Source organism: Anabrus simplex, chromosome 9 (assembly GCF_040414725.1).
Source record: "Anabrus simplex isolate iqAnaSimp1 chromosome 9, ASM4041472v1, whole genome shotgun sequence".
NCBI classification, from domain to species: Eukaryota; Metazoa; Arthropoda; class Insecta; order Orthoptera; family Tettigoniidae; genus Anabrus; species Anabrus simplex.
In genome coordinates this window covers 112,426,958-112,443,697 of record NC_090273.1, presented here as the reverse complement: position 1 = coordinate 112,443,697, position 16,740 = coordinate 112,426,958, and the positions used below count along the sequence as shown (strand labels likewise).

At 38.7% G+C, this 16,740-nt stretch overlaps 1 protein-coding gene across 1 annotated transcript in view; it reads left to right on the top strand.

Annotated features, from left to right (window-relative positions):
- Positions 1 to 16,740, top strand: part of LOC136881192 (uncharacterized) — a 159,471-nt gene that overhangs the window by 115,321 nt on the left and 27,410 nt on the right. Inside the window, exons 4-8 of the mRNA XM_067153885.2 lie at positions 2,112 to 2,258; positions 4,978 to 5,033; positions 10,798 to 11,064; positions 11,995 to 12,212; positions 13,589 to 13,831. Coding sequence (XP_067009986.1) covers positions 2,112 to 2,258; positions 4,978 to 5,033; positions 10,798 to 11,064; positions 11,995 to 12,212; positions 13,589 to 13,831 — 931 coding nt within the window. The remainder of the gene's footprint in view (positions 1 to 2,111; positions 2,259 to 4,977; positions 5,034 to 10,797; positions 11,065 to 11,994; positions 12,213 to 13,588; positions 13,832 to 16,740) is intronic.

Genomic DNA, 16,740 nt, shown 5'->3' with positions numbered 1-16,740 from the left:
CATCCATCCATCCATCCATCCATCCATCCATCCATCCATCCATCCATCCATCCATCCATCCATCCATCCATCCATCCATCCATCCATCCATCCATCCATCCATCCATCCATCCATCCATCCATCCATCCATCCATCCATCCATCCATCCATCCATCCATCCATCCATCCATCCATCCATCCATCCATCCATCCATCCATCCATCCATCCATCCATCCATCCATCCATCCATCCATCCATCCATCCATCCATCCATCCATCCATCCATCCATCCATCCATCCATCCATCCATCCATCCATCCATCCATCCATCCATCCATCCATCCATCCATCCATCCATCCATCCATCCATCCATCCATCCATCCATCCATCCATCCATCCATCCATCCATCCATCCATCCATCCATCCATCCATCCATCCATCCATCCATCCATCCATCCATCCATCCATCCATCCATCCATCCATCCATCCATCCATCCATCCATCCATCCATCCATCCATCCATCCATCCATCCATCCATCCATCCATCCATCCATCCATCCATCCATCCATCCATCCATCCATCCATCCATCCATCCATCCATCCATCCATCCATCCATCCATCCATCCATCCATCCATCCATCCATCCATCCATCCATCCATCCATCCATCCATCCATCCATCCATCCATCCATCCATCCATCCATCCATCCATCCATCCATCCATCCATCCATCCATCCATCCATCCATCCATCCATCCATCCATCCATCCATCCATCCATCCATCCATCCATCCATCCATCCATCCATCCATCCATCCATCCATCCATCCATCCATCCATCCATCCATCCATCCATCCATCCATCCATCCATCCATCCATCCATCCATCCATCCATCCATCCATCCATCCATCCATCCATCCATCCATCCATCCATCCATCCATCCATCCATCCATCCATCCATCCATCCATCCATCCATCCATCCATCCATCCATCCATCCATCCATCCATCCATCCATCCATCCATCCATCCATCCATCCATCCATCCATCCATCCATCCATCCATCCATCCATCCATCCATCCATCCATCCATCCATCCATCCATCCATCCATCCATCCATCCATCCATCCATCCATCCATCCATCCATCCATCCATCCATCCATCCATCCATCCATCCATCCATCCATCCATCCATCCATCCATCCATCCATCCATCCATCCATCCATCCATCCATCCATCCATCCATCCATCCATCCATCCATCCATCCATGTTTTTGGGCTTTTAATTTGTCATTTCATTTCGTACCATTAGTGGCCGATGACCTCGATGTTAGGCCCCTGTAAACAACAAGCATAATAATCATCATCATCATCATCTATACGTTGTTACTTAACCAGGAAATAGTCTTTATGTTGTTTTAGTTTAGGTGATTATTTTAACAGGTCAGCGGGCACTACATGTAAGGGGCCTGTCCTTCCATAGATACTGTAAAGGTGTTGTTCTGGCAAATAAATACATCAATAAATAATGAATGTCAGTCATTCAGTATTGGGTGTGGAGCTTCATTATAAACAAACACTATTGGTGCAGGTTGCTCTCAAAAAGCAACAGCACTCGTGATGAGTGATTGCAAAAATCGCACATTTTGTGTACAACTAAGTCTCCCTTTTTTTCTACAATAGAAATGCGAGGGGGTAGGCAAAAAATGTAGACAGCGAGACTATAGCTGAGGCCGAATACGAACCGAATAAGTATGATGGCGAAAGTACATTTAGTAGCCAACAGAGGGTAGAAATTTTCCTGATATCAGTTTTGATCTAACGGTTCACCTGGCCATCGTATTCAACTACATCCGCTTGATACTCACTCGCTCAGTGTCTATACTTTTTTAAAAAAAATCAGAATAATATGTGTTATTTGAGCAACGTATGATTCCTTATGAACATGCATAACAAGTACCTATATTATTACTTTCGTTATCTATACTTCTGCATTTTAAATGTTCTATAAAATTGATCCTGAAATTTTTGCATATGAGTAAAAAATAATCCTTTAATGTACTGATTTTTTGTAAATGCAATGCTTTTCAGCTTATTAAATTGTTGTAATTCTTTCAGAGGAACTGCAGGCAAGCTATGGACGAATGCAGGACATGATAGTCGACGAACGAACAAAACACCGCAAGGAACTCGATGAACTGACCGAATGTCAACAGCAGGCTTTGCTTGCTGCTGAAACGAAGAGCAACCAAGAACGATCACAATGTAAGTGATAACCTATGTAAGCTAAATATGTCTCTTTGTAAACACTACTACTACTGCTACTACTACTACTACTACTACTACTACTACTACCACCACCACCTCGTAATATTCTGCTTTCGTGTAATTGTTTGCCTTGTGGTGTTGATATCACAGTAAACAAGCATTCTCACCAGGATATCTCCCAGCTGCAGTGTATTTGTTATAATAATAATAATAATAATAATAATAATAATAATAATAATAATAATAATAATAATAATAATAATAATAATAATAATACGAAGAAGAAGAAGAAGAAGAAGAAGAAGAAGCTATGTTTGTAACTTACTGAACTCATTATTAATCGGAATTCAATGTCTTGACTTGTTTGAAAAATATGGAAGTAGTTCGAAATAGAGGTGAGATTTCTGTTATTACTATTACGCTATAACCCCCGTTCATCCGTGACCCTGCAACTAGAACAAGGTAATAAGAGGACCATTATTTTTTAACAATTGGCCTTACGTCGCACCGACAGATAGGTCTCATGGCAACGATGGGACAGGACAGGGCTAGGGGTGGGAAGGAAGCGGCTGTAGCCGTAATTAAGGAACAGTCTCAGCATTTTCCTGGTGTGAAAATGGGAAACCATGGAACACCATTTTAAGGGCTGCTGACAGTGGGATTCGATCAATCAATGAATCAATTTCTTGCAAGTTGCTTTTTACGTCGCGCCGACACAGGTTTTATGGCGACGATGAGATAGGAATGGGCTAGGAGTTGGAAGGAAGCCTTACTTAAGGTACAGCCCCCAGCATTTCCCTGGTGTGAAAATGGGAAACCACAGAAAACCATCTTCAGGGCTGCCGACAGTGGGTTTCGAACCCACTATCTCCCGATTACAGGATACTGGCCGCACTTAAGCGACTGCAGCTATCGAGTTCGGTAATCAATGAATCAACATTGATATGCATTTAGGGCAGTCACCCAGGTGGCAGATTTCCTATCTGTTGTTTTCCTTGGATCTTCGTAAATTATTGCAAATAATTTGGAAACGAATATATGCCCCAGTTTGTTCTCTTGAATTCCAACTTTATCTTCATATTGCGATCTTTCCTACTTTTAAAAACACCACTCAAACTTTTTCGTCTGCTAATGTCATTCCACTCAATCTCTCCGCGGACAGCTTGGAACATACCACTTAGTCGAGCAGCTAATCTCCTTTCTCGGAAATCTTCCCAGCCCAAACTTTGCAACATTTTCGTAACGGTACTCTTTTGTCGGAAATCACTCAGAACAAATCGAGCTGCTTTTCTTTTCTTTTTTTTTTTTTTTTCAGTTCTCGAATCAAGTAATCCTGGATTCGAACCCACTTTCTCCCGAATGCAAGCTCACTGCTGCGCGACCCTAACCTCACGGTCACTTGCTCGGTCAAAAAAAAAACTTCATTGAATTATTAAAAGAAACACTAAATAATCAAAGAAATATTGTATTATGTATGACATTGAAGTATTTACCTTTTACGTACAGTCTGCCCACTGTATTTAGTTAACTAAAAAGAAACCCATTTCACATAAATGAAAACATAGAGATTTTGAAGCTATTAATATTTTAATAAACGAACTTAAAGCGGTGAATGACACAATACAGCTGCCAGCTCCTTGTTCCGGTGAACCGAAAACGAGACAAGTGTGATTCGCAGGTAATAAACTTTTGCAGACCAGCATCGGAGCAGGACTGTCGGATATTCGGAGGGTGAAAGTGAGAGGGGTTCACTGCAGGTGGTTGCTCTTTCGCCACCAGTTAAGTATTTCAGTTGGGAAGCAGTAAGGTGCACGAACAGGATCAGTGTTACCCGAGCCCAGTGTCGAATAACTTCTTCCTTGCTGGTCACACCGGCGCTATTGATGATGCATCTGTTTAGTAGCCGAGTGGTGTCAGGTTCGAGTTCCGAGTAACGGTATAATTTACAAAATGTAGTCGGGTTTTTCACGGTCACTTGCATTTTGTTCTGTGAAGTACCGTATAGAAGGATGTCGCGCGATGTTGAGATACAAGTGTCATTCTACTTGGAGGGCCACGAACAACATTTAGGTAGGTCTTTAAAATATCCGATGAAACCATTGTAACATGACGATCGTATAGCCAATGGTAAAAAAAAAAAAAAAAAAAAAAAAAAAAAAGTTTGGAAAGAAATATAAAGTACCTGGCAGTACCGAAGAACAGTGTATCTGAAATGAGAATCGTTCTGATTACATAAATCAGAGCTTTGCTTGGAATGCTAGGGAACTGGATAGCATGTTAATATTCTCAGTCATGTAGCGGAACATTTGTTAGGTCCACATTTACTGAAGTCTTCAATATTTCTGCCTTTAGCTATTTTGGTCAGATGCTTTCCCTTACAAAGGAACTTTCAATAGAATAGAATAGAATTGAATAGTGCTACAATTTCTCAAAATATCGTGTATTTAAAAAAAAACCATATTTTTAAATTATTATTGATAATAAGAGGTTCCAGTCCTCATTAATATTGATGACTAGCATACAAGTTACTCTTTAATGGTAAAGATAAAGTGGAAATAAAGCTGGTTGATAGCTTTTATTTTCATTAAAGTGTTCCTCATAATTCACTTTAATGTCTTGCTGGTTCTTGTTTTTCTAACGGATATTATTATTATTATTATTATTAAGTTTAAATAATATTCATGTTAATAATGAATGTTGTATTTTTCTCTTGCAGTGGTGGACCGATATGAAACAAGACTTGCTGATTTTGACAAGAGGTTTCAGAAAGAGGTAAAATCATATAATCAGATCAACCAGATTATCATATTCATATACATTTTAATGGAGTGTTTTTGACAGTGCAGAGAAAATATTGTGGATAACTGTAAGAACCATGCAGTCAAGATTTTGTTGCACTACCCCCCCCCCCCCCCCCTCCATCAATCAATTTCAATTGAGATTTTTATTTCACAGTCTTAGGTTTGATCTGTTTATAGTGTATACATTAATATGGGATCTGTAAGACTATTGCTAAGTATAATAATGGTATGTATTCCTTTTCCATGAGAACTGACCACCGATACATTTGAACAGTATTCATTCATCCTATTCCCAAGATTGTAGGTCCTAGACCAGGAATTGAAAGGTGTTTAAATATGACAGGTCTGCTTCATTGGCTTCTGGTACAATAAAGAAACCCTGTTGGTCAAATTCCAACAACCTAACATTTCTTAAAATCCACAGCAATGGAAGTAAGAAATAGTATTTTTTCTTAGAGGAAGATATTGTGGCATTGTGGGTGTTGTTTACCAGAACCAGTTTAATTGCTATCATGAAAGAACTATCTGGGTAATTTGGATTTCTTCAAAATAATTTCTGATTTGATTATCAAAATCATTTCAACTTTCCGTAGTGGCTAATGTTAAAACTAAAGCTATTATAATACTATTGCAACTCTTGAACAGTTGGAAGGAAATAACTATTGTAACTAGCTATGCACAAAGACGGCTGTGGTCTGAATCCTAATAATGCATTTTAAATTTTTTTAAATTTATGTATCTCTCTCTCTTTCTCTATCTCTTGGCTTCAGATATTGAACAATTATTGTTGTGTGTCTTATGATCAAAAGACAAATATAATGTTAAAGTTAACTAGCTTATTCACTCAACTGTGAGGAAGAGAGAGGTACAGTGAACAGGGATGGAAGAAAATTCTAAACAGAGCCTCCAATTTATTTATGAAGGAGGTTTGTCGCTCCAATGTTCATGAGCTTTCCATTTCTAAGAACCCTTACACACAAGCGTTTTTTTGTCGCTGTTGTAGACTACAAAAATATGCTTCCTTTTCGCCAGCCCGACCACTTCTGTAGTTCAGTATGACCACATTTTGTGGCTAAAGCCAACGTCAAAATGTAGTCCAGCTAGTTTCACCATGTATGGAGTAATTTCGTTCAGCAAGTGGAACTTCAGTCATTCACAGTATGAATTCTGAAGAGGAGGCTGTACTTCTTTTGCTCATGCGAGGACCCAGAAATGTCACTGGACTGAACCAGTTAATTGGACTGGGCCAGGATCGAACCTGCCAACTTGGGCTCAGAAAGTCAGTACTTTAACCATCTGATCCTCTCAGCTCGGCAAACTTGCCGCTGTTGTCACAATGTGGCTGAAATGTCGCCCGAGTGAAAAGGAAAGCACTGCAGTCAGGCTGTGGTCATTGGATAGGATCAGCTACAGCTGACGACTGGTTCACATGTGGTTGAGAAAACGTTTGTTTGAAAAGGGAAAGCATTTTTCCCATTGTATTATATGGTAGCGGCAAAGCGGTGACAACTGACCATACATGAACCATTCTTTGTGGTCGATAACGATGGCAGAAAAACGCTCGTGTGTAAGGGCCCTAACTGTGGTGTTATTTCAAGCTACGTTACAGAGTAATCTGCCGTGAAAATCTTCAGCAAACATGCACCGAGCAACTAGCTGCACGGTTTATGTCATGTAGCTGTCAGCTTGCATTCGAGAGATAGTAGATTCAAACCCCACTGTCGGAAGTCCTGAAGATTGTTTTCCATGGTTTCCCATTTTCACACCAGTCAAATGCTGGAACTGTACCTTAATAAAGACCACAGTCACTTTCTTCTCACTCGTAACCCTTCCCTATCCTATCGTTGCCACAAGACCTATCTGTGTCAGTGCATTGTAAAGCAAATCTAGGAAAAAAGAACAGACATGCTCATAATAGTCCTTGGGGATTCCAAAGTGAAACACCAGTTGGTACTTGGATGTAAAGTTTTCTGTTTTTGATGTAGGTGACACCAAAATTATCATAATAGATATAGGCCATTTTTCCCAGTGCTGATGGTTTAGTACAATTTATTGAATGTACAGTCTGCATCAATACATTGTATAAAATACTTAAATGATAACCGTTTTTTTGTTATCCTTGTTCCATCCTCAGTGGTTACATTAAACATTTTTAAAAAATTACGGTTTACAGTATTGTGTCGTCTAGATATTAAAAATGGATGATATCACTGTAAAGAAACAAACTAAAAATATAATATTAGTGAAATGGTTAACATATCCTGTACTACCAAATAATGCTGCGATGAAGACATATCTTAGTCGGGACTGACAGACCATCCTTTTTCAGCTGTTAAATCTGATTGGTCTTAACTGCATATGTGGCTGGTGTGAGCAGGCGTTATGTCATCCAAAGTTGTAAGCTGAATGTTGTCTGCAGTGCTAAAACTAATTCAATATTTTCATGAATGTTGAGTCCAAACCCATAATTCATTTTATAAATATGTTTTCCTGTTATCTGAAAGCAATGATTGTTGTTATAAAGATGTTCAATGAAAGCGGATTATTTGTTGTATTATACTCGTACTGCTTGTATATATTCCAAAAGTATGTTATAGTTTAAATATTTTATTAAATTTTCTGGTGTACTGTAGACTGTATACTGTTCAGTAAACTGTTCGGTGACATTCTCTTGACTCCTCATTTCCTGTTTCACACTTATTTCATTTTTACCTTCAGTGACAACCTGTTAGTAACACTGACGTGATGACAATTGCTCACTTGGTTTTTCTAGTTTTCATGTCCTCAGTCATTACTGTTTGTTGATTTCCTGTAATCTCTTGCTGTCTATATCAGGGATTTCCATCTTTTAAAAGGACAAAAAGCTGCATCTGTATCCGGAAATTGATTAGCCGGCCATAAAAATTTATTTTTTAAAAATAAGAGGATATAATAAATTATAAACAATAAATAGCTCCCTAGTGCTGAATCGGAACTTGGTATCAAGAAACGGTTCGTGTACTATACTTTCAGATTTTCCAAGATTGTATCGGTATTTCATCAAAAGAAAGAGAAACTTAAAAATTATTTCACTTTCGTATTGTCCGACTCTGTAGCATAAAAGTCAGCACTATTAGCTACGATCCTTGGGGGCCCGGGCTCAATTACCCAGTACTGTTGGTGATTTAAAAATGGCAGGAGGGCTGGTATTTGGTTAAAATGACACATGCAGCTCACCTCCATTGGGGTTGTGTGTGAAGGAGCTGCACCACCTCGAGATGAGGACGTAGGTTTACATTTTTACTTTGGTATTGACGAGTTTAAAAAAAACCTGTAGCAGAAACTTTTAACTTGAAAGGCAGTGAAAATAAAAGTAAATTCAAGATTAGTGCCAGACGAGTTCATTCCACGTAGGATAGGATGGACTAGTAATGGAATAGGCTAATGTGCTAATACAAAGGAATTCCAAAAAACCCAGTTCTGTTGATTTATACAGACTGCAAAATCAAATTGACCTGTGCGTTTCTTTTTCCGTGGGATCAAACCAGAGCTTGCCATTTCTTGGATAAGAGTAGATGTGAAATTCTTTAATAAAATGATATATAGGCAAAATGTGTTCTTCTTGTACCATATCCTCATTGGATGTCAGCTGTCACCTGGGCGATCTGGTTCTTGTTCTCAGCAACTCGGAAAAGAAAGGGGGTACTGAGCCCATACCCTTCTTGTAGATTCCATAGCCAAGATATTCTCCTTCTTCCCCTACTTTTCCTTCCTTCAATTTTACCTTGTAGATGAGCTGAAGGCGTCTATATTTATCATTTAGAATTATATGGCCAAAGTTTTTGATGTTGTGCATGACCTCTAGCTCTTTGTTCAGGGGTTGGAGTACTTCATTGATACGTATTCTGTCAACCCATGATATTCTGAGCAGGTGTCTGTAGCACCCCATCTCAAAAAATCAAATTTTTTTTGGTGGTTTTTTCTGTTACCGTCCAAGTCTCTGCACCATAAAATAAGACAGAAAATACATAACACCGAAGTAGACAGAGATTGATCTTAAAGTCCCTGTTACAAAGAAGTTTGCTCATTCTCTTGAATACAATCCTTGCATGTTCAATCCGGAACCTAATTTCAACAGCGTTGTTCCAGCTGTGATCGAATACGCTGTTGAGATACTTAAAGCATTGGATATGCTCCAGTGTTGTGCCAGCTACTGTCAAGTTAACAGGTTGAATGACACGTTTGCTTATGACCATTACTTTGGTCTTTTTCGGTAAACGCACACCTGCTGCAGCACTGTGTTCAGCCACACAGTTTAGTAATGTCTGCAGATGTTCAGCAATTGTTGCAGTTTAGTAATGTTTGTAATGTCTGCAGATCTTCAGCAATTGTTGCAAGCAGAACAGTATCATCTGTATATCATAGATTATTTATTGTGATCCCATTAACTATGATGCCCTTCTGTTTTCATTCTAGTGCTGCAGAAAATACCCTTTCAGAGTAAATATTGATGAGTGGAGATAGAACACAGCCTTGCCTCACTCCCTGCTTTATTTCAATAACACATGTGTTTGTGCTTTCAACCTTAACTGATATGGTCTGATTCCAATACAGGTTGGCAATAATTTGGGTATCTCTACCATCCATGCCGATATCACGTAGGATATGCAGCAACGTTTCATGTTTCACATGATCAAAAGCCTTTTCATAATCGATAAAACAAGAATATACACGCACAGACATAGATATGCATCTTTGTACCACAACCTGCATCCCCAGCGATGCCTCTCTGGTACCAAATCCATTACGGAAACCAAACTGGGTGCTACCTATGTAAGATTCACATTTGCTGTATATTCTTGCATGTATATTACTTTTAGGAAGATTCTGAGATCATGGATCATAAGGCTTATGATTCTGTAATCTTCATGAGATTTAGCCACTATTTTCTTTGGAAGGGATTGATCCATTGGTGTGTAGAGTACCAAATTGAACATCTCGATCAGAATATCTAGTGATTGGTCTTTTTTGATGAATTTTTAATATTTCTACAGGTATACCCCTTGGTCCAGGTGCTTTTCTGTTTTTGCAGTTCTTGAGGGCATATTCTACTTCATAGCAAGTTATTAATGGTCCTTCATCTGTATCATAAACAGAAGGACATGGTCCCCTATTATCATGGAAAAGATCAGTCACATAGACTTTCTAGCTGTTCAAGTTTTCTTCATGTTCAGTGATGACTTTCCCTTGATTGTTATATAACAGTTCATTTGTCCTCCTGATATGTAACCCTGCAGCTTCTTAAACCTTTTTGTGCATGCTAAAAGTGTCATGCTTAGATTCACATTCTTCTGTTCCTTACTCTGATTACCCAGCCATTGTATGTTTTTTTTTAAAATGACTTCTTGGGCTACAAGAAAAAGGTGCAGGCCACTAGTTAGTACACCCTGTTTAAATCATTTTGCAAGACAATTTGGTCCACATCTTCAATGGTAATGTTTCCTGATGATGTGTTATCAGGAAATGTATATGTACTGTACTGAATACCAATATTGTATGTGCAGTTTCTTTGAATCAACACTTAAATAATAGAAGGATAGCCTTTGTTGAAAATGTGTAAAGATTATTCATGTGACTGTTTTATTACCCTTATGATATAAAAGTTATTTAACATTACATTTTTACTATCATTTCAACATTTGTATTAACATTTTTCTACTTCTTACTAGAGTTAAAAATTATTTTGAATTTTATAGCGAGAAGAGACACAAGCTCGGTTTGTAACAGAGCGGTCTCAGCTGGAAAAGGCTCATGCAGAAAGAGTAGCCGAATTACTCAGAGACATCGAACAGATTCGCGAGGAACATACGGCCACCTTGGCAAGGTTACAAGATGATCATAAGCACGTTGAAGGTGAATTACGTACTAAGATGAACATTCTTGAAGCAGACAACCTTGCCATGAAAGAGCAGGCTTGCAAACTGATGGATTCTATGAAGAAGGATAAAGACACCAAATTGCAGGTACTTATCTTGTTATTACTTTTAAAAATGACTAATTTCATTCCTCACAGGATTCCCATAGCCAGCTGTGTGTGTTTATAAATAATTCGCTTACCCTAATTTTCAAGAGGAAAAATTTTAAGATATCTTAAGACAAATTCTTACAAAAATTGTTGCTCTGTATTAACCCTTTCGCTCCCAGCGTCCGTATATACGGACGTCGGCGATATGTGCAAGAAATTCCAATGTCCGTATACTGTATATGGACGTTTCGTAAATAATTTTTTGAAAATATAATACGCTCTCAAATATACGCATAACATGCACCAAATTAATCGGGAAGAAATTTTCTACTCATATCAACCGCTTAAACAAACTTTAGTATAGTATACAGTGCCGAAAGAAGTGAGCAAAATCTAGAAGGCATTGACCTTCCGTGCCAGCTGACTACGTTGCTGGAGGGAAGGGAATGGTGTTGTTTGTAGTTCTGCAATTCTGTAGTTCTGAAATTTAGTGGTTTTGTTCATTTTTAAATGTTCTTTTAAGTGATACAGATGGTTGGAGGCCAGTTTTTTTCTTTCTTAAGAAATGCAAAAAAAAATTAAAAACTTCCTGATTTGGTCAGTAGATTTTGGAAAATTATATATCTTTTTTGCATGATTATTTACTTTTGGCATTTAGTATCTTTTAGAGTATGTATTTACAAATAGAACATATCAAAATTATTCAATTTGGATAATAAATAAGTGAAATAAAAGCATCAGCATATTTTAGTAAAATACTACAATAAAGTAAGAAAAAGGGCCTAGGATTTCTTGCACATACCGTGCCAAAATGTCTGAGAGCAAAAGGGTTAATGAGTAGTTAAGCTCAGAACATAGCTGTGGAGAAATAATGAACAAAGATTATGATACTGTCTAGTAAAGTGGTTATGAATTTCATTTGATACAGGCAACTGCAGCAAGATGCCGTGAGCTACAGGACGAGGTTCATTCTCTTCAGACAGTACTGGAATTAAAGCACAATGAACTTCAGGAATTAAGGCGCCAGAATGCAAAACTCACGCGTGAAGCAGATCAATTACCAGGTGCTTTGCAGCGTAATGCTGCTCTTGAGGCCAGGGTGGAAGATCTCCAGGAGCAACTGACGGTGAAGGCGTCATATGAAAGGTGAGATTACTGTGGTTGTGCAGTTTAGTAATAGCTTCCATCTCTATAAATAAAATTCTAATTTTGCCTGTATACTTTTGCTGCTTGCTTCATTTTCCTTTTTTCTTTCTTCATTTTGGGTTTGCAAAAGTCGAAAATCAGTTGACTTTATTTTTTGTATATGTTTGTATATTTGTTACAAATTCACAGGAAAATAGTTTAATGGAATATCTCAGAACTTGGTATTCAAGTTCAGTGATATCCAGTTTGTGCACTATACTATAAATTATTTAATTAGTGTACAGTGGCACAGTGGTATTAAGGGGTTAAAACAGGAAATGTTAAATTTCTCTGTTAGTATTATTGGCCTCGAAAAACTGTACATAATAAACATTGTGCAAAATATACCATAATTGCTGATCTTTTGTGTTTCATATCTTTCTATCAAGCCGAGGTGAGAGGCTCAGATGGTTGAGGCGCTGGCCTTCTGACCCAAACTTGGCAGGTTTGATCATGTCTAAGTGCAGTGGTATTTGAAGGTGCTCAAATACATCAGCCACGTGTCGGTAGATTTACTGGCAAGTTAATGAACTCCTGTGGGAATACATTTCTGCACTTTGGCGTAAAAGTAGTTAGTGGGACGTAAAGTCAATAACATTATTATTGTTCTTTCTATCATAATGGAGATATTCACAATTATTACATTTTTCACAAATTTCCAAATACCCCTGGAAGTATTAGTTCCATATAAAAATGTACATAACAAAAATTATGGTACATCAAATTTTAAATCAGATATATTTCACTATACAAGTTATAATAATGGAAATCTCCACAAATATAGGTTTCTATTGCCATGTCTATGAATCTGTTAAAGAAACTATTTAAAATGGTGTATGTTGCGTCCACCTTGTCAATACACTTCTAATGACTGAAAATTATTTGTTCATTCGTACATGTTTCAGGAACAGTATGCATTCCCTTCATCAGTGAATAGTGAGCATCACTGACACGGAAATACTGTTCAGTCAGCATGGGAACGCACTCACTGGCATTTGTGGTAGTTGTTGCCTTGATTGTTTTTATAAGCTTTAGTGGGAAATGTAATTTGAAAACCTTGATGTCATATGCTCTCATATTGCAGTGCTGAAAGAAAACAAAATGTGATAGCCCCTAAATATTATGTACATTGACATTACTTACAATGACCGTCTCTTGTTAGTTGAGGTGTGCTCTGTCTCATTTGTAGCCAATTTCTCCACTACATGGCATTACAGCTGGAATTACAAAACCTAACCTGTCAACACAGTTACACAACTGCTAGTTATTTCATAATATAAAGATGTTAATTGGAAGTGACATATTTTGAAATATGATTCAATTCTTCTGTTATTCAGGCAACTTTCAGAGGAACATCGCAGAATGGTTGAGTCGCTGCAACAGGAAGCCAAGCAGAAAAACCGCCTTTCTCTTCACAACGAAGAGCTTCAGTGGAAGCTGAAGCAGAACTCAGAAGTGGTTAATGTGCTTGCTGCATTGAATGGTGCTGCAATAGGTTCCCCTGTACAGCTCCCATCTTCTCCTGCTTCATCACGACGCAGTGCTCATGGATCTGTACAGTCACTGACTGATATCTCCAGGCAAGTAGATGTTAACGTATTACTTAGTTTCTAAAATATTTCTTAATTTGGTCTAAATTTACACTAGGTGAAAAGAAATATGCAGACGCTCCTCTAAAAGCTAGAATCTAGATGTCGCTATGACTGCCGCTGCTGCTATAAAAGACCACTGAGGGATTGATGTTGTTCAGTGCTACGAGATAACTACAGAATAGGTTTAACAAGAAATTTCAGCAGCTTTGAATTGGAAGGGCCATTTCTGCCTTTCTTAAGTTACCACAGTTGACTGTTAAGCACGTGATAGCAAAGTGGAAACTGGAATAGAAAACCATGGCCAAGTGTTGACCGGCAGGGACCATCGAGCATTGAAGGAGGTGATATGGGGAAAATCGCATGACGTTCTGTGTAACATCACCATGATTTCCGCAGTGTCATTAACTGTGCAGCTTTACCAAGCTCGATAGCTGCAGTCGCGTAAGTGCGGCCAGTATCCATTATTCGGGAGTTAGTGAGTTCGAACCCCACTGTCGACAGCCCTGAAGATGGTTTTCCATGATTTCCCATTTTCACACCAGGCAAATACTGGGGCTGTACCTTAATTAAGGTCACGGGTGCTTCCTTCCCACTCCTTGCCCTTTCATGTCCCATTGTCGCCATAAGACCTCTGTGTCGGTGCAATGTAAAGCTAATTATAAATTTAAAAAAAAAAAAAAAACCTGTGCAGTTAGAACTCTGACAATTAGTCGTAACACTTCCGCTCCCACATCCGGTCATGGTCGGATTAGTTTTCACATGTGTAAAATTCTGTATTCGACTCTTTACTACCTGTACAGTTTGGGGTAATTGTGGGATGTGTGATCTAAATAAGGACGTGCCAGTCCTAAGGTCTCTGAAGTGTGCGGTTGGATTTCAAGTGGCATTGAGTGATAAAACAAATAGTCTTGACAAGAAAAAAATTGTATTAAATCATCTTGTGAAGGTATGTACACACATATTTTTGGATACAGTACTAAGATCCTATGAATATTGAATTTTCACAACTGCATTGTAATCAAAATTAACTTTCAACATATTAGGTCATGTTACGTACATGTAGTACGTGTTGAGGAGATGTTAGGTATAGAACAAAAATGGCCAACCGGACACCAGTCAACGTAACACAACCTAATAAGTTGAAAGTTGATTTTGATTACTAAGATACTAAGTTAAAGCCGTGCATTACATGTTACCTAGCGAGTCGGGGGGGCATCTAAAAATCTCTGGGAGTGAATGTGTTAATGGCTGCGGCAACCTCTCATAAACCATACATTTCACCATTTAACACCCAGTGATTCTTTCAGAGCTATAAAGAGCACCACTGCTATTGGTTTGTGGATGACTGGAAATGTCATTTGGAGTGATGAGTAGCAGTAAACCCTGTGGAATCAGATGGAAGGGTTTGGGTGTGGCAGATGCCGGGCAGATGACACATGCCAGCGTGTTCAATGCCCTCATTGAAATTTGGCAGTGATGGGGTGACAGTGTGAGGGTGTTTTTCATGGAAGGTATTTGATCCTCTCATAATACTACAGAGTATTTCAAAGGTGGAAGGAATGTCCTGAAAGTAAACTCCAAGCAGTTCCCAGTTTTTGTTGTTAGGATTGTTTTCACTATGTGAAAGTTTAGGTTGACTTGGTAATAGGAAATAGTTGAGAAGTGATAGAAATATTTTATTTTTTCACATGTGTTTTTTCAGTGTTGTTCCTTGACCAACATACATTAATACTCTAATATTGCCAAGCTGAGTAAGAAATTAAAAAAAGGAGAAGCAAGATAAACTTCCTGGTGTAACAGGATATACCCAGATTTTAAAGTAGATATTCATGAAATCATTGAATCGTTGTGGTAGGTTGAGAATCTTAAAAAGGAAATGGACAGACTAAAGTTACATGTAGTTGGTATAAGTGAAGTATGTTGGCAAGAAGAACATGATTTTTGATGAGGAGACTATAGAATTAACAACACAAAATCCAACCGGGGAAATGCAGGAGTTGGTTTAATAATGAATAAGAAAGTTGGTAGGGGTGTCTGGAGAAGGGGTTTGTGCGCACTAACGACAGTGAAGAGCTGGGCTGCTTCAGTACGCCATGAGTGAGTAAGAGGGCACACGTCTGTTGCGCAACGCATTGTTATCAAATTTCTCGCAAAAGAGGGCACCAAACATTCCAAAATTTTGAGACTGCTTCACGCACAGTTTGGGGGAGAAACACTTTCACAGACTCAAGTGGGCTAAAGAATTTGTGGCAGGAAGAGAAGCTGTGGGAAATGAACCTCATGAAAGGAGACTGTGGACAAGCATCAATGCAGACAACATTGTTGCCATTTGTGACATTATTGGTGAAGATCGGCGAATAAAAATTTTGCAAATTGTTTTAGCCGTAGGATAAGTTAGAAGTGTTCAAACCATCATCCGAGATGAACTCCATTTCAGAAATTTGTCTGCCAGGTGGGTTCTTAGTCTCCTCAACCAGAACAGAAAATTTCACGCCAAGAAGTTAGAGACTCCTGCGTTGCTACGAGGAGGAAGGAGAGGATTTGTTGTGTCGTATTGTGACTTGTGATGAAACTTCGGTGCATCATTACACCCCAGAGTCAAAGAAAGCAAGCAAGCATGGAGTGGCAGCGAAGAGACAAAGCAGGTCCGGTCAAGGCCAAAACATGCCCGTCTGCTGGAAAGGTGCTTGCAACCGTTTTCTAGGACTCCGTGGGCGTTTTGCTGGTGGATTTTCTTCACGAACAAAGGACGATTAATGCAGCCTATTACTGTTGACTTTTGGATGAAGCAAAAGCTGTGTATCGCAACAAGCAATGCCGGCAACCAATCCGAAATGTAATTCTTCTCCATGACAATGCAAGGCCACATACTGCTTCTTTGGGTGAACGAGGGGAAA